The sequence below is a fragment of the Platalea leucorodia genome (assembly GCF_965183815.1).
Source record: "Platalea leucorodia genome assembly, chromosome: 6".
In the NCBI taxonomy this organism is placed as follows: Eukaryota; Metazoa; Chordata; class Aves; order Pelecaniformes; family Threskiornithidae; genus Platalea; species Platalea leucorodia.
Genome location: NC_138828.1, coordinates 33,544,605 through 33,566,219, shown reverse-complemented (window position 1 = coordinate 33,566,219; position 21,615 = coordinate 33,544,605). Strand labels below are relative to the sequence as shown.

General features: G+C 41.9%; 1 protein-coding gene across 1 annotated transcript in view; it reads left to right on the top strand.

Annotated features, from left to right (window-relative positions):
- Positions 1–19,690, top strand: part of BMPR1B (bone morphogenetic protein receptor type 1B) — a gene marked incomplete at both ends in the record, with an annotated part of 30,513 nt that extends 10,823 nt beyond the window's left edge. Inside the window, 7 exons of the mRNA XM_082315219.1 lie at positions 6,090–6,186; positions 6,976–7,114; positions 12,329–12,521; positions 12,962–13,259; positions 15,585–15,760; positions 17,143–17,273; positions 19,565–19,690. Coding sequence (XP_082171345.1) covers positions 6,090–6,186; positions 6,976–7,114; positions 12,329–12,521; positions 12,962–13,259; positions 15,585–15,760; positions 17,143–17,273; positions 19,565–19,690 — 1,160 coding nt within the window. The remainder of the gene's footprint in view (positions 1–6,089; positions 6,187–6,975; positions 7,115–12,328; positions 12,522–12,961; positions 13,260–15,584; positions 15,761–17,142; positions 17,274–19,564) is intronic.
- Between the last annotated feature and the right edge of the window lie 1,925 nt (positions 19,691–21,615).

Sequence of the window (21,615 nt, the reverse complement as noted above, 5' to 3'; positions counted from 1 at the left end):
CTGAATTCCTGTAGGTTGTGTGGGGAGCAGTGCCTTGACCCGTGGTTGCTGATACTTGCTCTTACTCCTATTGCGTACATGCAGTGAGCACCAGATGCATTAGAGTCACGTGATAGTGTCCTAGCACAGACCTGCTGGCTATCGGTGATCATCTCAAAGACTTAGGTTAGTCGTGGCAGAGGATGCCTCTTGCTGTGTATGTTTTTAGCCTGATAATAAAATTGAATCCTCTTTCTAGTGCCTGCAACATGCATTACTGTTGTTCGTAAGTCCACATACATCTGGGAGCAGGTCTCCAGTTGTTAATCAGTCAGTTCAAGTTCACTGAAGTCCACTAAGCTTTTCTTATTTAAAAGACCTGATAATCCAGCACTTGGACAACAACTAGTCACTAAAGCGGATTTTGTACTTGAAAAATGTAGCTTAAAATAGAATGTAGAGTAAGAACTCATGCACTGATTTATTTTTTTTATTTGTTATTTGAGAACAAATGGACATGTATTAACTTAGTGGATTCTGGGGCAAGGTCTTAGCTTTTTTGTTTGTTTGTTTAAACATCACTTTCTGAAAGTTGGTAAAACTATTTTGGCTGGATATTGCAGAATACATTTTATAGAAAGGTATTCTTGAGTAAGTGTAAATTCATCCATGATAAACTCGGCATTGGCAGCAATGGCCAAGATTTGTGGTGGTCAGCATGGAGTTTAGTCTGCGAGTCAGTTCAAGGTCGCAGGAGAGTTTGTAATTGTGGTGTTCTGAGTTGAAAATCCAGATCAGTGTGCAGATACCCTCTTAATTACGCGAACAGCAGATACTTACACAAATGCATACTCAGAGAAAGCCTTCACTCATGTAAGCTGTTCCCTTCACGCCTATGAAATTCTGCACAGATGTGCTGCAGAATCAGGCCTGTGGAGAGTAGTATGTAAATATTTGACTGTTTACTAGCAAGCCATTAAGTAGTGAAACCTCATAAAATTCTGACTTCCAACATAAGAGTTATGTACAACTTTGTTGGGTTTTTCATTTTAAAAAGTTCTTTGGACTGAGAGAGAAGCTCCAAAAGGAAGTCAATATTTGTTCACACTTACTTAATATATCAGTAAATATCATTTCAGTTTGGAAAACACTGCCGTGATTTCTTTTTGCTACTGACTGAGTTTATTCTATGTTAAAACTACTTAAAAATACTGAACCAATGCCTAACGCCAGACATCTGCCTTATTAAGATTTCAGTTATTTGGCAATACTGTCTGATGCTTATACAGAAAGCAATAAAACAAGCTTTTGGTAGTGGCAGAAGTTGCTTGAATCAATGTTGGTTTTGCTCTGTGTGTGTATGGGGTAAATAAAGCATCACTTGGGCACCGTGGTGGCAGACCCATTAAATAGCAGTAAGAATATTTGTTGAAAGAAAAATTTCATAGAGTTGGAACAGGATTTTAGCTGTTCTGTGTTGCAAAGTTGTCTATTTTAGCATGACAAACAAAAGGCGATGTGTTTACTCAACATATTCTGAAGAGTTTTGTTTGAAATAAGCTCTCGCACTACCAGTGTCCTGATAGTATATTGTGGAAATACATTTCAGGAGCTGCTTCGTTAAATGTGGTTGGACAGGGCTTAAGTCAGCGCCTCTATTAAGGCCTTAAGTAAATATGTCATTCTTGGTGCCAGGCCTGTTTTAATTTGTTTTTGCTGTATCCTAGTATGAAAGCTCAGAGAAAAGCCATAGTTTGAACTGTAGATCCTCACTGCAACCAGGTACAAATACTGTGTACAAATACACGCTGCTGCCAGTGCCCGGTACCATGGCTGTGATCATTGTTTCTATTGGAAACATTTAGATTAGGCTGTGATTGACTGCGTGCTGTTACAATTGTACATCAAATTTAACATAAACTGTAAGTACAAAGAAAGAGAAGATGAACTTAAAAACAAGCTTCTAGGAACAACCTTCTGACCTCCAGGATTCCATGAAAAATATGTATGTTCCTCAGCATTTAAAAAACAAACAGAAATTTGGCTTCTGATGAACTTACGTCCAAGGTCGTATCTCATGGGAAACAGAGTCTAGGGAGAGTGTCCAGCTGCAGGTCAGAGGTTGTTGAACTGCAAATTAACCTATGCACCAAGGTAACATCTACAAAGGCAAGTGACTTGTGTTCTCAAAGTGCTTTTCCAGATCTGGCGTGTGCTGGAAAGTGGGTTTTACCCCCCCACCACGAAAAGAATGGAGGACCACATACATGAAAGTGGGAGCTAGAAGAATTAACACTGGTCAAAGCAAGGCTCGTTAAGCACGATGGAAGAAACAACAGCTAAGCCTAAGTTTTGAGCTCATCTCGGTACAGAACTAGCAGAATAAAATAGCCCAGAGAAACCATGAAGTCCTCGTCCCAGCTGTACATCTGTCTTATTAAGGAAATGAGAGTTATAATTGGGTCTGATACAACACCTCTGCTTTAAACAATAAAAGATATTCCTGGAAATCCCAGCGAAAGCGCAGGCTGAGACCAGTCGAAAGGAGAAATATGTCTTTACTGATTTAGAGCCTATATAAGCAGAAGTGGTGGTGCCACCGTGTCTGGCTCCCTGCCTGTAGAGCTAGTGATGAATGGGCAAGGGAATGATTGGAGGAATGATGGGGTTTGATGTGTGCACACAGACCTCTACGCCTCAGATTTCACTGCAGTTTTTACTCGGATAACCGTAACGTTGTGAACTGGAGGGACCTGGGGAGGGAGGAGAACCTCCTCTCCCTTTGATATGGTGACTTCTCCCTTGAACCTGCTGGGTGGCATTTTCAGTGTGCTCCTCAGCAAAGTCCCGCGGATGGCAGCATGAGGGGAACGAGTGGTGGAGGAGGGGGAAATCACAGGAAAATAACTGAGTGGCAGCTTGGTATCACCAAAGATCCTCCTTTTGCTGCCATCTCTCCCTTTCTGTGCTGCTCACCAGTGACACCAGCACGCACCACTGTTTTCGTACAACATAAAACTGTTAACGTGCCATTTGCTGGGCTTTGCTATTATCAGCCAGCCGAGGTATGTGGAGAAGCTTCCCAAACCTACCGCATGTTTGTTCTGCACTCCCCGCACCATGCTCCTGGTAATCGCTCACTGCTGCCTCCGTGGAAGCTACTGTTTATTCTCATAACCCTGCTGCTTCGCATGTTGCAGTTGCCAAGTAACATAACACTAAAAAGCACAGCACTGGACTTCTTAAAGGACAGAGTATCTCCATCACGCAAACTGGCACCCACTGGTACTCACCACAGTCTCCACCACGGAGCCCGTGAGCCAGTGATTAAGCGGGCTTGCAGCTGAGCTGCCCCAGCCCTCCACCTGGCCAAGGAGGTGCCAAAAATGGTGCAGGGAAAGGGAGGTTTGTCCTGCTGCTCTGTGGGGAACAGCATGGGCTGCAGAAGGAGAGAAGAGTTGGTCTCCACCAGCACCAGCCTGGCTCAGTTCAGCAGAACAGACAAACATTGCAGGTATAAGAACGGGGGCATGCTTTTAGTCTTGTGTCATCCACACGCCAGTGGGTTTATGAAGTCCTCAAGTGAGCAAGCAAATGAAATTCTGCCAAAATGCTTTGAAAATGCAGGAAGTATTTGAAAGGTGAGACAATAGTTTACTTACTGTCAGTATTGCCTCTCATCATACATAGCCAAATAAATATAAAGACATATGGAAGTTATTCTCCTCTCCTGTGAAAGCCAGTTGCATGCCTATGCTGTGCATAGTGAGCCACTACTAAAGCTATGTTAGCTGACCTCATCGGCTTGGGGGATATCACCTACTGCAAGAGCGTAAGCATTGCTGCTGCTGCGGTCTGCATCGGCCGCTTCCAGCATGGAGACCAAGACACGTTCCTTTATGTCTTGCATGCTTTCCTTGCACTTGCTTCACATAATTGCATTCGGGTACCAAAAAATTTTGCAGTGTTGGAGTCTGAAGTTTGTTTGAGAGCTACACAGCACTTCCAAAATGCCTTCTGGCCTCTGGGAAAAATCAAACTGCATTTATTTACTTTTCTGAATGGGAGAAATCCATTAGACACATTGAACACAGGGTTTGGATCATTTGAACTCTTAAAATGATCGGAATTTGATCCAAGATTTCAGCATCTTTATCATCCCTCTCCCAAACGTACGCACTCGGACACGCACAGGCAGCATGAACAGTATGGGTGCTTTATGAGTTCTGGTAGTGCAACACTTTGTGTCTGTGTAAATGCGCAGAATTCCACAGCTTTAATGCCTCCCATACACAAGTATGAGCAAGATCTGAATTGCTCCCTCTGCTTCTGATATCAGCCTTCATTACTGCTAAGCACAAAAGCCCAGCTTCCATCGTGGCTTATTTTGCGAAGTGGGAAAACCCTTGCTGTGGACAGATATCCAAATTTCTCCCAGGTATAAAATCCCACTACGTGGTCTGAGTGCTCTGTTTATCCTCTCCTCAGCTGATGGGCTGCAACATCTTAAACTGTTACAAGCCACACATTTTAGAGGGAGATGGCTGGCCGACACAGGCTGCTTACAAAGCCTGAAATAGAGCCCTTAGCCCTGCCGAGCAGCCATCGCCTTCGCGAGAGAGGTCTGGATTCCCCCGTGGGCTCTCGGTTTCAGCTCACAGCCCACTTGGAGTGGCGGGCCAGGTAGAAATCTGCTGCGGCAGGGAGAACGATGGGCTCCGTTGTTTTCCTGATAGACATCGTGTCAGTGTCCCCTTTCAGAGGCATCAGCTGTGTCTTGAATGTTTACATTGTTAATGCTCCCAGAGCAGGTAATGGCAGGCTAAAACATGACTAGTGTGATCAAAAGGTGTGTTAGTAGGTAATCTCTGTTTGTAGTTGAAAGGGGGAAAGAAATAGTTTGGGGGCAAAAACAGAAGGAGAAACTGGATCTTTAAAATAAAAGAGCCTGACAGTAAACCAAGAGTCCCTTAGGAATCTCCTTGTCTCATTACCCTTGTAAATCTGAAACGTAATAGCACGCCGTTTCAGGATGAGTCGATACAGATAGATTTCTTGCATTTTACGATGTATTTGGCGTTAGTGTGAAAGATTCAAGACAGCAAGGCTGGGAGAGCTTCAGAAAACATAGTCCTCATTTGCGCTACGCCAGATAGCAACTTTAGGAGGGCAGAGTGTGTGTCTGCATGCTGAAATACCAGAATTTTGAGACTTTGCAGGGTGGGGGAGGTTAAAGATGAATAGTGCTAGGTTTCTTTGTTTTTCAGCAGAAGAGCATGCATGAAGGTCAGACTCACTTGCCTGAGTGGAGAATACAAATTTGGAGATTAATGGTATACTTTAAAGGAGAATATGAGTCTTCCGTGCAAAGATTGACTGAAACATTTTAGTAGTTTTTACGTAACAGCATTTTCTACAAGTTATTTGACACATGTCATTTTCAAAGTGTTTTACAGAATAGCTGCCAGAAGGATAGTTTTGCCCACCAGCATGGGAAGGACTTGCTGGCACACAGGGCTGCTATAGAGCAAATGGAGGAGAAAATTCCTGCTCAGGTGTTTGAAATGGGATCCAAGAGACAGATTATTCTGCAGTGATGGAAATATATTTTCAAGGCCTCTTGTGGCCTGTCTTCTTGGGGGTTGGATGGTCCTCTGTGTCTTCCCTCCCAGGATAAATGCAATTACTCACTTTTTTTGTATTAACTGCTCGATAGGATGCTACTTAATAAGAGTGATTTAAGATAGAGGCAGTAATTTTTGTATGTCCTGGCTGATCACTTAGGTTAAGACACAGAGCTACGGGTCTTAATTGATTTTTCATTCAGAGCCAAACAGGGAATTGCAAATCAAGGCAATGTTTTACCTGACTGAGGGCTGAAAAATCAAATAGGCTCTTGGAGGTGCTGGTTCTGCCCTGGTCAGCGAGGGTCAAAGAGGAAGCGCACAAAATGCCTGGGGAGTCCAGGGGTATCTTGCACAGGACTTTAGTAGAAAAGAAAGGAAACTATCTTGTGCTTGCTGAACTTTTTAAGGCATGTGTGTCTTTTGATACTGACTTTGTACCACCTCCCTTTCCAAATTTTCCACCTTCCTTGTTTTTAACCCCAGACTTTGCTGAAGGAAACATTCACCATAAGGCCCTGCTGATATCGGTGACTGTTTGCAGTATACTTCTGGTGCTTATCATCATATTCTGCTACTTCAGGTAAATAAGGAATACTTTACCAGCTTCTCAGTGTTCCTCCCAACATTTATCTTTTTGTAGACTTAGGAATTTGAAAAAAAATTGAAGTGGACCTTAAGGAAAAGAAATGAGAAACTAATTTTATGGCGAGGAAGAATGTGTATTTTATTCATGCTAGTCACAGGTATACTTGTGTATTTCATATACCATCTTCTGCCCAACATCCTAAAGAGCCATTCAGGTATTCTTTCCTGAGTCTAAGAAAGCCGCAGCACAAATTTTATATAGGGTAAATAAACCTAAGGCTTCTAAATGTGTTTTATGTGGTGAAGAACTGATCATAAAAAAGAGAGGGATACAGGAATGTAAGTAAATATGTCTAGAATGTTATCATAATCCACATACACTATGTTTAAATAATTTGTCACTTTTTTTAAATAGTCCCAGATCCCATGACCTGACCTCCTCTGGCTCCTAAAAGATCCACTGCAGTCAGTAAAATAAAACTGGGTATTTACTTGGTCTGTGTTTTGAACATATTTAAGTTTCTGAAAGAAAAACATTAGGTTGTTTTGCAAACTTACACCAGATTGCATGGTCTTTGAGTTTTATACTTAGAGTTTTGATGCTGAAAACGGTTGCTAAAAATAAAATAGAAAATTTTGGGCAGCGAGTCCAGCATATTCCTCAGGGAAGCAGAGGAAGCTGTGAGTCTATAAATGGAAGCAAACGTGAAGGACGATGTGCATTATTCATTGCACATGTGTTCATTGTATTCAAAGCTAATTTCACTTTCATGTAAAACGGCAGATACAAACGCCAAGAGACGAGGCCCCGCTACAGCATCGGGCTGGAACAGGATGAGACCTACATTCCCCCTGGAGAGTCCCTGAAGGATTTGATCGAGCAGTCCCAGAGCTCAGGGAGCGGCTCCGGGCTCCCTCTCCTGGTAAGGAAGCAATATTATTTTAATGCAAGTTTAAAAGGCAAAAATTACTAGAGAGAGAAGACAAAATAAGGCACAAGAAATTATGTTTATGTGTCCTCAGTTGTTTTAGGATTTTTTCCTCTACCAGAAATGACAAGGATTTAAGCTGGAGAACAGCTGCTTTAGAAGCAGGGTACCGTTTTTCATGTAGACTAAGGCAAAAAAGCTTAGGGTTTTTTTTTTACTTCTGCCCCTTTCTTATTTTAGATACCATAGGGTAAGTACAGGCTCATAGAGCTCACAGAAGTTCATCAGGATTTACCCCAGTGTACAGGACAGCATCCAGCCTGCCGTTCTTATTTTCTTGGTTTTTATGTGCAGCACACAATAGCATTTCAAACACTGACATATTGTCTTTATGTAAAGGAAACTGTAATTCATCAAACCTGGAACCTTTTCATGTGTAGACTTCCCTTTGCATTCAGAATTCAAGAGCGAATTATTTTTCCTTGTAGTGTGGCAATCTCAAAGGTTAAAGGCACAGGAATGGAGTTTGTGATTATTTCTGAACTGACTCCAAGATGACTGAGCCCCCTGAGCTCACCTGCTGAAGAGGCACAAGTTCTACCTTCTGTTGCAAACCAGTTCTGTTCACCAGGGGTTTTTGTTTCTGGGAGTCATCGTTGCTTTTTAGCCCTGAAAAAAAGCCACATTACTTATTTAAAATGCTGCCTCTGAGAAAATGAATTAGATTTCATTTTTCAGAGGTGATATGTCCCCCCTGTCTCCCAAACCTGTTAGTCTGTAGTGATCCTGTTACTGTAGATGTTGTCCAGTTTCCAAGTACTACATACTATCTATCTGTTTTTTGCCCACACGTCTTTTTTCTACACCCTAGAGAAGAAATAAAATGGGAAGTTTTATAATTCCTTAAAATGAAGCAGCAGGCTGAGTGGTTGGCGAAAATCTGACTAAACTCAATTTGTTCTGGCAGGAGTAAGTGCTTAAAGTCCCATTTAAATAAAGTGCTGACTTTTTTAAAAATCCAATTTTCTGACAATTAACATAGCTATTGAGAAAAAAAGCCAAGCTGCCAGGTGGGTGCTGTGACTGGTGCTGAGCATGGAAAACCCACGGTCATTTTTCTCTCCATCATTTAGGTCTAAGCTTTTAAGAAAGCTCTGTCATATCCCATACCAATGTCCCTCTAGCTGCCATGGCGAGGGAGGGATCATGCTTACAATTTAGGACCATTCCTAATGAGTGCTTCCAATTGATGTAATTGTGAGGAGTTCTTGCTTTTTTTGCCTTATTTTTTTTGCATAACTCCTGTCACATCAAGGTCTTGGTCTGAGCTTGGTGCTCCTACCTGTTACAACGACAGAAATAATGTAATCATTTAGAGGAAACACAAGGAGCTTGGTTGTTCTCTGAGAGGATGTGTTTCCAGCAGCCCATGTGGGTAGCAGCGCCCTGGGGCATCTCGTAGCGGCGCATGGCTTGATACTTCATCCCAGGATGCCCTTGAGACAAAAAAGCTGGAGCAACGCTGGTGGTGACCGCTTGTGCTTTATGCCTTCGTCTGTCCCAGTGAGCTGGTTGAAGGTGGGATCTATGGTCTTACTGGTGTCCCCAGGTCTACTCTGTGGTGGACAGAAAAACTAGCTTCTGCTAATTACCTGCTGTGGCCAAGGTGGCATCTCGACTGGATCATTGCTCAGTAGCTCTCAGAGCTCTGCCCATGCTCTGTGAAGCAGAAATCATCCTGTCTTCTGCCAGTCCTCCTCTCTCAGTCCTGGAGACTTTGCAGCCACTGGACCAAGTGTTCTTCCTGAAGGCACTCTTCCCCTCTCTCTTTGCCTACAAAAATGCATACATTTTTTTCCCCGACTTTCCCTTTAAGTAGTGTTTTTCTGTGGAAGAGAAGAAAAACGAGAGCTATAATGAATCTTGCACTTGGTAATAGATGTTTGCTGTATTTCCCAGACAGCTACAACCGCTACAGGCTCACTAGAAATGCACAGATTAATACCTCTGGGCCCATGCCTGAAACAAGTATATAGAAAGTGCCTGGCAATAATGCTCTAGACTTTATTATGGAAGAGTTTGTTTTTAACTGTATTATTTCTTATGCAAAGACTGAAACATCCAAAGTTGTTATTTCAGGAACGTAAGCTGCAAGTTTATTACAAAATGTCACTTTATGCTAAACAGTAATGGTTTCCTTCTGTGCAGAACATTTATTCTAATGGGTACAAATATTATACCAAAACCAAGCATTAACCAAGATTTTATCGATACTTTGACATTCAGCAAGCATTCTTTCTCCTGACCTGTTCGTACCTCTGACAGAAAAGTTTGCTGCAGGTCAAATACTGCCAATCAAATTTTAAACCAAGAAAAAAATACAGTAAGTTATAAATAAAGGCTTTGAGCCAACAAAATGGGGCGCACAACAAGTCTGTGCAAGCAGGGAGAACCCCATTGGCCTTGACAGAGCAAGAAGCGTAGGCAAAGCTGTTGCCCCTGTGAATCCACATGCAAAATCAGGGAAGGAGATGAGACACTGGGGACATTTATTTCAGTGGTCTGTATGAAGAGTTCACTGAATTACAGTTTGGTTTCTACCTTTTCACATATTTTTTTCCTAATTCCTCTTCCAATAATTTTTGCTTTTCAAGGGGCTGCATCCCAGCCATAGGTATGAAGTCCTTTGTTCAAAATATTGAAGCTACAAAAGGTTGATTTGTCTGAATTTTCATCTGCAGTAGCTGAACATCAGAAAAATAGAACACAGAAAGTAGAAATAGTTGGTAATTGGATTGACTCCAGTCAGGGGGAGGAAAGAAAGGGCCATGTAACCTTACCTGGCTGCTTACAGCGCTCAAGCAGCAAAATACACAGATTTGAAAAGAAATTAAAAAAACCCAACCCCACTCAGTGTAAATAATTGACATGAACACATCATTCAGCATGCTTATGAAATCAGATAATCCAACAATTTTTATTAACTGATTTGTTTTAGAAATTGTAATCAGGTTATGATTCAAGAAAGGGCTAAATTCCTTAAAATAAATCGTTCATAGAAAATCATTTGACCAGTTCTAGCAAGAGGAAACCAGGTTAAGGCCCTTCACATAGTATTCTGCCGCCTGAAAACCCATAACAGAAATGTGTTTTTCATTTTCTTAATGTAATTTAATAAGGAACTTTTCATCATTAAGTATTGTAATTCCATGTACTTTATGATGCCATTACATATATTTACACAAATTAAGTTATTTGATATAACTGCATTATTGTTCAGGATGCATTTTTAAAATGGGCAAAATAGAAAGCAACAATGCTAAAATAACATTACAAAATGTTACAGCAAAATTCCAATGTAATATAACTATTGTTCAATCACCATATGAGAGTATAAAAGAGAATAAATCAGTTTAAAAAATTCAGGCTAATCTCTGTTCTTGGCTTTCACTGATGTTAATCAAAAATAATGGCACTGAAGCCACCATCTTGGAAGTCTAATAATATGTTGCAGGGCTGAAAAAATGGAATTCTGTTTAAATGACAGAAGAAAGCTGGGACTTTTGAAACAGCTTTGCATAAATGCCGCTGTATGTTTTTCTTCTTTAAAATGTCTAATATGAAAACCAGTAATTTATTTAAAAAATAAATGATAATAGACCTTACCTAATAGGTTTTGAGTTCATCTTTGGAGATACATTGATGCTGCAGTGGGGTTGTGGCAGTCATGCTCTGCATTACCAAACTCGTAGTTTCCACTGGATCTCCCAGGGATAACAAAGGAAGCAAATGATTTTAAAATCAAGTTTTGATCATTTCTGTCAGCCAAAATTGCAAAAAGATTTGGGATTACATGAAATGCATATGATTTCACAGGAATTCAGATAGTGCACACTTGCTGCAGTAAACTGCTTGAAATTTGTATGTGGATGGTGGCAAGACTGAGAAACCTCAAATTTGCACTTGTCCAGATTTTGCTAGTTGCTTGGGCCAGCTGAAAAACTCCTTGCATTGGAGGCTGTAAAGTTATTTTCTTTCAAAGTCTTGTAAAATCCTACCAAACCAGAAATCATTAGCTGTGGGTTGAACTGGCAATACTGAAGCACAAGAGGGTGACATTTTAATCTCCTGTTATACTAGGGTGAGGCTGAGTCAACCATGAACACCAGTAGGTTGTGTTGCAGCATCTACTTGAGTTTTTATTTGTGAACTTCTAGAAATGTGTGATCTGCGGACATGCTCCAATGCTATGAGAATATATTAGTCTGCATTTGTCCAACGTTTTTTGTAGTCATAAAAGCTTGTTAAATGTAGAATCAGTCCATCTGCTACGTTGGGTCTGCCATCCTTAGGAAGGATATCTCTGCAATGCTGCTGAGTACGTTGATCTTATGCTACAGCTGCACAAATGGTTTGACTTTAGCATCGGTTCACAGTACAGCCACTGACAAAGCTGGTACGGACACTAGAAAGGGCCGATTTAAAGCTGTGCTTTCATATTTTTGGAAAAAAATTCTTACTTTTTATTACTATGTAATGATAATTATTAAAATTAATGTAGGCACGTGGGTTCTAACTGTGTAAGTAGTGGTTGAGGTTTCTAACACCAAATTTATATTTTGAAATTATTAGGCATGGGGTTTTCAAGGAAGGCGATAGGAAGCTGCTCTCAGTAATTTTGCTAGTTTTGGAGCACTAATATGCTTCTGGCTCTCGTGAGCCCTAGCCATGAGTCTCAACGGTGTCGAGTATGTAACAAACATTCCCGTTTTCATTAAAAATGTGTTCCCTACCCCTTTGGAATTTGGGTTGGGGTGGCCAGGAGTGCTTTCTGTCAAGGCTTTTCCAAAAATAACAAAAAAAAATTTCCACAAAGTGGTGACGTCCCACAGGAAAATAAAAATTTCAACGTTAGTAGTCAAATGTTTCCTTCACACAGACTGATTTACTTTCTTGAGAGGCCACGGCGCGTTTTGGGAGTGTATGGAAAGGCTTCTTCACAGTGGCAGGAATGGCCTCACCAGCACTGCGTCCTGGGGGAAACGGGGAGCATCCGCGTTGCGGAGCTTTGCTGAAATCCACGTCGCAGTGGCTGCGTATTCCCCTTTCCACTGGGCTTGCTGTGCGGGAAGGAGATGCAGGAGGAGGGGGGTGAATGCAGAAGGTTTCTGAGGAGCAAGTTTAACCGCCCGTCTCGGCATTTCACAGGTTCAAAGGACCATCGCAAAACAGATTCAGATGGTAAAGCAGATTGGAAAAGGTCGCTATGGAGAAGTCTGGATGGGAAAGTGGCGTGGTGAAAAGGTAGCCGTGAAAGTGTTTTTTACCACGGAGGAGGCCAGCTGGTTCAGAGAAACAGAAATCTACCAGACTGTCCTGATGAGGCATGAAAATATTCTTGGTGAGTGAAATTAAAGGGAATTATTTGATAGTGTACAGGTTTCTTAAGTTTAATAATTTTGTATTTGCTATTGTCTGATGCCCTTTCCTATGTGCTTGGTTACCTGCTGTGCTCTGCAATTAGCCACCCAGCACTTTTCAAAAGAAAGATATTTCAAGGATTACTGAAACATAAATAAAAGTTAAAAAAAAAAAAAAAAAAGGGGTTTGAGAGCTGTTACTCCAAACACCACACGTCTGTTCCTGCCACCTGTATTTCCATATCTGAGCTTTCTGAAAATATCTTAAAAGGCTAGAGGTGAGGCATAGTTGCATGGAAGTAAGATGAAAGAAATTAAATATGTTATTAAAACAAAACTACTGAAGTGGCTGACAGTCCAGAGTTCTGAGCCGTCAAAAAAAGCCCTGAGAAGTATTAATTTGAAAATCTTTTGTTTGCAGGATTTATTGCTGCGGACATTAAAGGTACAGGATCTTGGACCCAGCTGTATCTCATCACTGACTACCATGAGAACGGCTCACTTTATGATTATCTAAAATCTACTACCTTGGACACAAAAGCCATGCTAAAACTGGCTTACTCCTCTGTCAGTGGCTTGTGCCACCTGCACACTGAGATCTTCAGTACTCAGGGCAAACCTGCTATTGCCCACCGTGACCTAAAAAGTAAGAATATTCTGGTGAAAAAGAACGGCACCTGCTGTATAGCAGATTTGGGCTTGGCTGTTAAATTTATCAGGTGAGTAGAAGTGAGGAGGGTGAGGAAAAGTTGGTAAATCAGACGCAAACACTGGTTTAGTTGTTGATTGAGCAACGTGTAAGCACCTGCAGTGTCTGTGCATACCTTTCATGCTGTGCTCATCCATATGTGAGGTGGGGTGTGTAGATGAGGACGATGCATAAACATGTAATGCAGGTGTATAAATAGTCGCTTTTTAATTATTGAGCACATTAGTTGCATTTGCATAAAGGTTCAGTTTTCACCACTTCGCCCTCAGTAGCAACCTGAGTATTGCTGCTGCATGCTAAAAGGACATAGCACTGACAGGTTGAAGTCATGTCAGCAGACTTGTCACTGAAGCTTTCAGCTTCTCTGATCCCAAGATAATTCACTCACAACTTATATAGAATAATACTAATCATTTGCACAAGTTACTAATTGGGATTTATTGAAAAGCACCCCATTTGGGCTGCCTTTTGTTTCATTTCCTACAAATCAAATTGGCGAAGTACAGATTTGATTTTTCAAATGGCTTTTAAATTTGATTTAAAAAAAATGGTTGTGTGTTTAAACAACTTAGAGCAGACAAGTAGGACTTACCCACTCCTGGGATTCGTAAAGGAGTCATCGCTGTCTGACAGCTCCGTTCAAAAGGAGCTTGAGCTCTCAGCACTGGTCCTGGTGGTGGAGACGTGTGTTACGAAGTCTCTGATTTTTCTGTGCACAGAAATGTGGCCAGAGACTGAAGGTTTCAGCTTCAGAGGTCAGCTTTGAAACTGTGTGCTCCCTGAAGTATCAAAAAAAATTTTAAGAACTCTGTACAAATCTTGAACTGAAATTATTCAGAGTGTAAGGAAAGGTGGTTTTTATGTGCTCTTCTCACCATGCACTTATCTACCAGGTTTCTCGGTGAGGCTTTTCATTTATGAACCTGACCTTTCTTTAGAAGACGAGAAAGGATTGTTTTTACTTTGAGGAACAGGGGCCTAGAGAACAACAACATGAAAATACACTATATTTGCTGTAAAAGTTTCAGGGAAGAAATTCACCCTTTGCAGGTATACCTTGCCTGACAAGTACAGAGCAGCACACTGCCTAGGTATGAACCAAGAAGAACTAGGAACTACCAAGTGTTGCTATAAAAGAAGGTGAAATATGTATTTGTCACAGTCCAAATGGAATTTACATTACATACTCGGCTTGTTTTCATACTGAATCCTTCCATAGACAGCATTTCTCAGGCAATGACCAGGAACAGAAAAAAGTAGTTGAAAGGGGTGTGCTCTGCTGAAGCTAATAAGTTTAGTGAAGTTCTCTGCAGTTCTCATTTTATTCGAAATATTGCAAGACGGTGCAGGTCACTAGCTTTATGTTACATTCTTGGAGGTATACAGAAATGCCACTAGCATATGTATGATTTAATGACTGTATAGGCGACTGGTTGTACTTCAGGCTCAACTTTTTTTTGTCATTTTCATAACAGTGGGTGAAAAAAATTGCTGTAAGTGAAGAAGATTACAGAAGAAGTTGTATAATTATTCTGTGAGATTTTGTTGTATCCATCACATTTAAAATATGTACGTTTTGAAGGTGGAGAAAAGTTTAACAGACCTTTTTAAGCAAACCACAATATATGCCATATATTCAACTTTTAAAAACATTAAAACTGATACAGCTGAATCTAAGTTAATACGGAAAAAAAAAGTCCAGTCACATAATTAATGGGAATTTGCTTCCCGTTAGATATACGTTTTCTCTTCTGGTCAATGTGTGAGGTGTGACACATTTGGTTAGGTTTTTTTACACATTTATGTCTTCGTATATACATATCTTGATGTGTGAAGGTTGGGAGAGACCAAACATAATGCATGCACAAAAAATAGTTAGACTTCCTTGCAGATCTGATTTGCTACAGCTAAGTGATACTGCCCCAGCTATTTAGTGTCCTCCATTAATTGCTAAGACTAAAGCATTAGGTGGTGGAGTCTGTTAAGAAAACAGCATTTAATGAACATTTGATTGTTATCACCAGCATTAGAGCTCGGGCTAATGCTAATGAAATCTCACAAATGTTACAGCATCCCTGTTGAGTTTTATCTCCATTGTGGTTCTGCATATGAATGCTTAACATAGCCTCAGGCAGGTCAGCCTTTTAAGGAGGGTTGCCTTCACACTAAGAGGCTTTCCTTGTAAGAATTGTTCCATTAAGATTATGCATTGCTTTTGACCTTGTTTGAGAGTGGATGTGTGTGAATTTACTACTTCTCCCATGTAAATTGCTTTCTTTTCAAGTCACTTTATTGCGTGTTTGATGCCCTTTTTTTCCCCTTCTTTTTCTTTTAGTGATACAAATGAGGTAGACATACCTCCAAATACCCGTGTAGGAACAAAACGCTATATGCCTCCTGAAGTGCTGGATGAAAGCTTGAATAGAAATCACTTTCAGTCGTACATCATGGCTGATATGTACAGTTTTGGACTCATCCTTTGGGAGATAGCAAGGAGATGTGTTTCAGGAGGTAAAGAGCTGGGAGATTGCTTTTAATTGTGTCAGTAAACCCCATTTATAACCTGAATCTTCCATTACATCCTTTTTTCTGGGTAATTGTTTTTACTGTAATAAATAAGTATGAATAAACCGTAGAGGTAACACTGTTAATATCTGTTCTCTTGTTGAAATTTATTTTAAAGCATCAATCAGTGCTATTTCAACAGCAAAGATTTAGACTGTATTTTAATGGCTTGCTTGAAGGCAGCTAATGCCTGCACTGAAGAAGGAATATGGAACTCATTTGGGGGCTTTTTCCAATGGCAACACATTTTTGCTGGACTGGGGGTATTCAGCTATTTTAGCAGAAAATAGTGATTTCTTTGTTTTGTTAGAGTTAAGTAGAAGGAGCAGGACAAACAATTTGGGGGTATGCTGTGTCACTATTTAAAATAAATAATCTGTTTACAAGACAAGTAGAAAAAAAAAAGTAGAGGGAAGTGGTACTTGTTATATCGTTGTCATACCAGTGATGTGCCTCATTCCCTTCTGATACCAGAGCATGAGGACAGCAAAGATAAAGTAATGCAGCCAGCTGCAGACTTGGGGCATAGATCCATCTTTGTACGTGTAGGCTGTGTGTGCTTTCTGCACGTAGAGCTCAGTGTAGTGCAGAAATGATGGGTGTTATTACCTCTATTTTGCCACTGAGGAAAGTTAAATGCAGAGAAATGACTTGGCAGCAGTTACATGCCAGATTGGTGGCAACTAAGAGTACAGCATGTCTCTTTTGGGTCTATGCTACCTTCACCAGACTTTATGGGTCTTTAAAGCCTGCAGTCTTGTACTGAATGCTCGCGCCATGCTTTCCCTAGAGGAGATGAATTTCACTGATGAGCAATGTGATCCCTGTGTTTACAAACTGGTAAAGTGTATTGCAATGATGCAATATAAAATCTGTAATACTGTTGTCATCGTTGCTGCGCACAAAGAATGGTACCTTGCCATGTTCTGAAAAGGCACAGAAATGCCCTTTAATATATACCAGATCCACTGATAAGAAAGAGGCCTAATTCAAGGTTAATTCTCTGCCAGATTACTCCGGTACGGGCCCTATGCTAATAGTTCTTTCTGTGATAACTTACTGGCAATTGCTGGACTGGATAACAGCAGTAGAAACTGTCTCACTTGGCAAGTAACTGCGCTTTCGGATTAAGATACCTGGCCAGTCTTTACATGGCAATGGTTACGTTGGAACTTGACTGTGGAATAAACTTTAGGGCAGGAAAGTCCTTTTAAGGAGAAGTACCTCTGATTGTTAAACAGTATGGTCAATTTGTTATAAAATGAGAGAGGAAGAGGGTAGTGGAAGATGTCTTCTGCAAGTGACAGGCAACTAATTGCTTCTTTCAGGAATAGTTGAGGAATACCAGCTTCCGTACCATGACCTTGTGCCCAGCGACCCCTCATATGAGGACATGCGGGAGATTGTGTGCATCAAGAGACTACGCCCTTCGTTTCCCAACAGATGGAGCAGTGATGAGGTATCGTCCCTCTTGATATGCAGCCTGTGTTTTCAATCAGAGCAAGTGAGTGAGGGTTGACACAATTTTGCATCCTTTTGAGTGAGGAGGAGCTTTACCACTGGTGCTAGCACCAGTCACGGTGTAACAGGGCTCGGGAAGGAGCGCGACCTTCTCAGATATCCCCACTGAAGGTTTCAGAGCCCCAGGGGCCATAGCCTACGATATTTGCAAGCGGGTTCCTTGTGTGCTGTCTACCAGATCCCACAGCGATAGCAGGCTGTGTTCAGACCTTCTTAGTCTCTCTGTTTTCCTCTTGCACTCATTTTGCTTTCTGCTCCTGGCACTAATAGCATTACATCAGTGGCTAGCCAAAAATTTTGAATGAGAAATTATTTTGTAGTGTACAGTGCGGTGGCAGCATACTTGGTGTACTGGCAGCTACTTCAGCATGTACTGATGTGTGGGCTGTAATTCCAATCCTTTTCCTTTTTTTTTTTAAAGAAGGAAATATCTCCTGTCTCTTTGAAATGAAATGAGCATACAGCTTTTCTGTGATCACAGGTGTGCAGGCTTGGAAATATGATTTTACCGTGATTTTATGCTAACATGAGCACAAGATATTAAGTTTCACTCTTACGGTATTGCTATGGAGTAGTACTGACCACAGTAGCTGGGCTGCACTAAGGAGCACCGATGGTTCACCCCTTTGCATCTTACAGAAAATGTACCTCATGTACCTCTTTGCATTTTAGCAAAGAGGGCTACAGTTCTGGCTTTTCAGAGGAGACGTAGGATCCAGAAAATGCTTTTCAACATAACACGAGGAGGTGAGAGGGCTGGGGGAGAAACCGAACTCTCCCTGCTGAGCATCTGTAACAAAGCAAAGTTGTGCTCGTGGGATCAGGTTGAGGTACCGCAGGCAAACCTGCTGACTGCTCTTGAGATGCTATGGAGGAGGGGTCATTAATCATGTTAATTGGTACAGTTTAATGCTGTGAAGTTTTCTACAGTCGCAGAAGACAGCTGCCATTTGGGAATCGCAGTGTGTAGATGAATATTCTGCAGGTAGATGAAAGATTTAGGTGGCATGAGATGTAGGCAATTTGGGAACGTGAGGGAAAAATAAAACAACCTCCCTGGGAGGCTCGAGGACTCGCGCAGCAGCCAGTGTGGGAAGATCTAACCGAGACTCACCTGCCTCATCCTCTCCCTAGCCAAATCCCTCTGAGCCTTCAGGCCAGGAGTGGAAACACTGGAGGAAGCACTGTTAATACTGATCCTGGGAAGGGCTTTTATGTGGTGGCATGCACTGTGTGTTTGGTCTGCTACCACATGTGTCGAGGATTGGGGAGGCTCGTTGAAATAACCGTTCTTGATTAATTGGTTAGCATCATCGGTAATCCCACTTCAGGCATTCCAGCAATGAGAGGCAAACTTGTTAGTGCATAAAACCTTGCGTATCACCAAAATGCGTTTATAAAAATCTGCATTAATCTGAAACGTATTAGGCTGGTTTGGGCACTGCTGGTAGTGTTTATGCTTAATGCCTTTCAAGGTTTGCCCTGCTTCTGGGCCAGGAGCCTCATGAAAACAGGGAGCAAGTTGGATGAGATGGAAAACAACTCTTTTCCTATTGCAGTAAGCAAATCTTCAGGCAGTGTAAATCTGTAGGCTGATGGGATCATCACCCGGCTGTGGTGGCTTACGTGGTGCTTTGTGTTTTGAAGAAGGTGGTAGATGCAGAGCAGGGATGTGTGCCGCTTTTCCAGGATGGCAACGGCAAGGCTGAGGTGCTGTCAGCAAGAGAGTTGTTGCTGGGAGCCGGAGGAGGGCCTGGCTATGTTTCGGAAGGGAGCAGGGGACGGAGCGGGCCAGGGCAGAGCCGAGCGGGGGCGGCTGGGCAGGAGCCGTGGGTGTGTGCTCACGCTGGGCTGTACCCCGGGGGCCGGTCGCTGGCTGAGGAAAGGAAATTCCACTGAATTTGTACAGCAAAGGGCTCACTGTACAGAGCCACGCTTGTGTGGGTCAGGCTGCGCGGGTTTGGGGAAGTGGAAATAAGAAAAGTGCTTTTGTGGAGCGTACAGCGTATAACTTGTCATAAATTGTAAGAGTAATTGCCATCTTTGGAGAACTCTCCTTAATATACAGAAGACAAAAGCTCTTGAAAAGCGATACCAGCCAGCATGTTGTCCTTTTTTTGGCTGCCCTTGGAAAAGACCTTTTCCCTTCAGTTTTTTGGCATTGCCGCCAACTGCAGTCTCCTCTTCCACTGACCCAGATGGAACTTTCTCTCCCGTTTCTCTCTGCAGTGCCTACGGCAGATGGGGAAGCTGATGATGGAGTGCTGGGCTCACAACCCCGCCTCCCGGCTCACAGCCCTGCGGGTCAAGAAAACGCTTGCCAAAATGTCAGAGTCGCAGGACATTAAACTCTGACTTGGCCAGAGGCAGCTCTCGTGAAGGCCCATGGAAACGGACTTTCTCGTGCAGGCAGAAGTCCTGAAGAGGTATTGAAAGTCTTCGCTAATAAGTACCTTAAAAGCAGCTGTAAGTTTGTTTGACAGATTTTGAGGAGACTATCCTTTGCAAAAATGAGCTGAATTTTGACATACAAGATTGGAAGAGGCTTGTCTGCCCTTGTTTACATGGGGAAATACAGTTTTAGTAACTGGTTGAAGATTATGCATGTTGCTTTCCATGAAAGCCACTTATTATTTTATTATTATTGTTATTATTATTATTTTGATTGTTTAAAAAGATAATGCTTTAAATTTTATGAAAATAAAACTTTTGGTTAGAAGTAAAAAAGATGTATATTGTTACATTAAAAAAAATTGGAAGAAACTGTGCTGAAAATGAAAGCAAAGCAACTTTTTCATTTATAAAGAGACTATTGCACTCCAGTGTTCAAAAAAACAAAGGAGAGAGGGTCTGTGCAGCTCAGAAGAGCTGTAATGGAAACCGTCTAAAAGCTGCCTACCTGCAGAGACGACTTTCCATAGCCCTGCCCGTTCTCTCAGTATAGAGGTGGAACCCAATTACGTCCCTGCCATCGTTAGCATGGGTGGCCGGGTTCCTGTGGGTGGCCTGTCCCAGGGGAGGTTGTACTTTTTTAAGATAATCGGGAGCCATGTGAATGTGGTTCGGTGTGACTTGCTTGTTTGAAGAAGCTTTTCACATTTCCAGGAAATGTGATGGGTGTGGTACCGGGATGATGGTAAACAAGTGCCCCTTTTCTCGGCTTCTTTTTTTCTTTCTTCCCCCCCCACCACAAAATAAAGTATTTTGTGTGTGAGTGGAAATGAGGTACGCATTTGGATCCGCTGGCAAATTTGAAACTGCTGTGACCTACGTACACAACCACTGGGTAAGAGGAAGTTCCTAGTGAGGAAAAATTATTAACTTTCTCTTTCACCTGTGTAAAAGTGAGGTATCCATCTACAGCCACAGTTGGAAAAAAAATAATAATCTGTGTTCCCTTTTTTTAAGGGAAAGTGAAAACCTCAAAAATTCCCATTTTTGGGGTGGCAGTAATTTTTCTTTAACCATAAGGAGACCTGGTGCCTCTTGGCTGCCGTAGGAAGCCAACAGGGAAGGAGCCTGGGACTTGGCTGCATGGTGAGAGCCGGGCACCGTGGCTGGCAGCGGGCAGGTGCCTCCAGCGCGTCTCTCGCTGTAGTGAGAGGCACCGCAAACTGAACAATTTGGCTGAAGCTTCATCTGCCTTACTCTTCTGTGTGGCCTTCCAGCAGCCTCGAAGCCTCCGGGAGCCACTGCGCTGTAGTGACAGGCTCTGCAGCCATGCTGGGGTTGCGTAGCATTGTGGTTCCAAGCAAGAGGAACTTTTAGAGGAGAAGAGCAACAGGCGAAACGTATTTACTGTCTTTCCCCATTCCTCCTTCCTGGGGCTGCAACAGTTGCTGCAATGTTAAAACTACAGAAGGGGAAAAGAGAGGTGAAATATTCCCCATGAAGTATTTTCTTTGGAAGGGTTCTTCAACAGGTTATCAAAGCTGAGTTGTATGGGAGTTACCTCTTTACCCTTCTTTACCCTTCTTTTTTTTATTTTTTTAATTTTTTTTGCCTGCCTATGTCCTGTTTCACTAGATGGTGTTCAGTTTAATTTTGAAATAAGTCCTTACAAATGCTGCTTTGATTATGCTAAGCCTATTTCAGAACTGAAATAATTGCCATGCTGGATTTAGCCTCAGCATTTCTGTAATGCTTCTTTTTTCCCTTTTTGGACAAAACTGATTTATTTGTGGTAGGTAGGTATATAATTGGGGTTTAGCTTCACGGCTCCCTGAAGGTATTTCTAGTTGGAAAAATTACCATTTTATATTTTCAAGCTAACAGAGAAA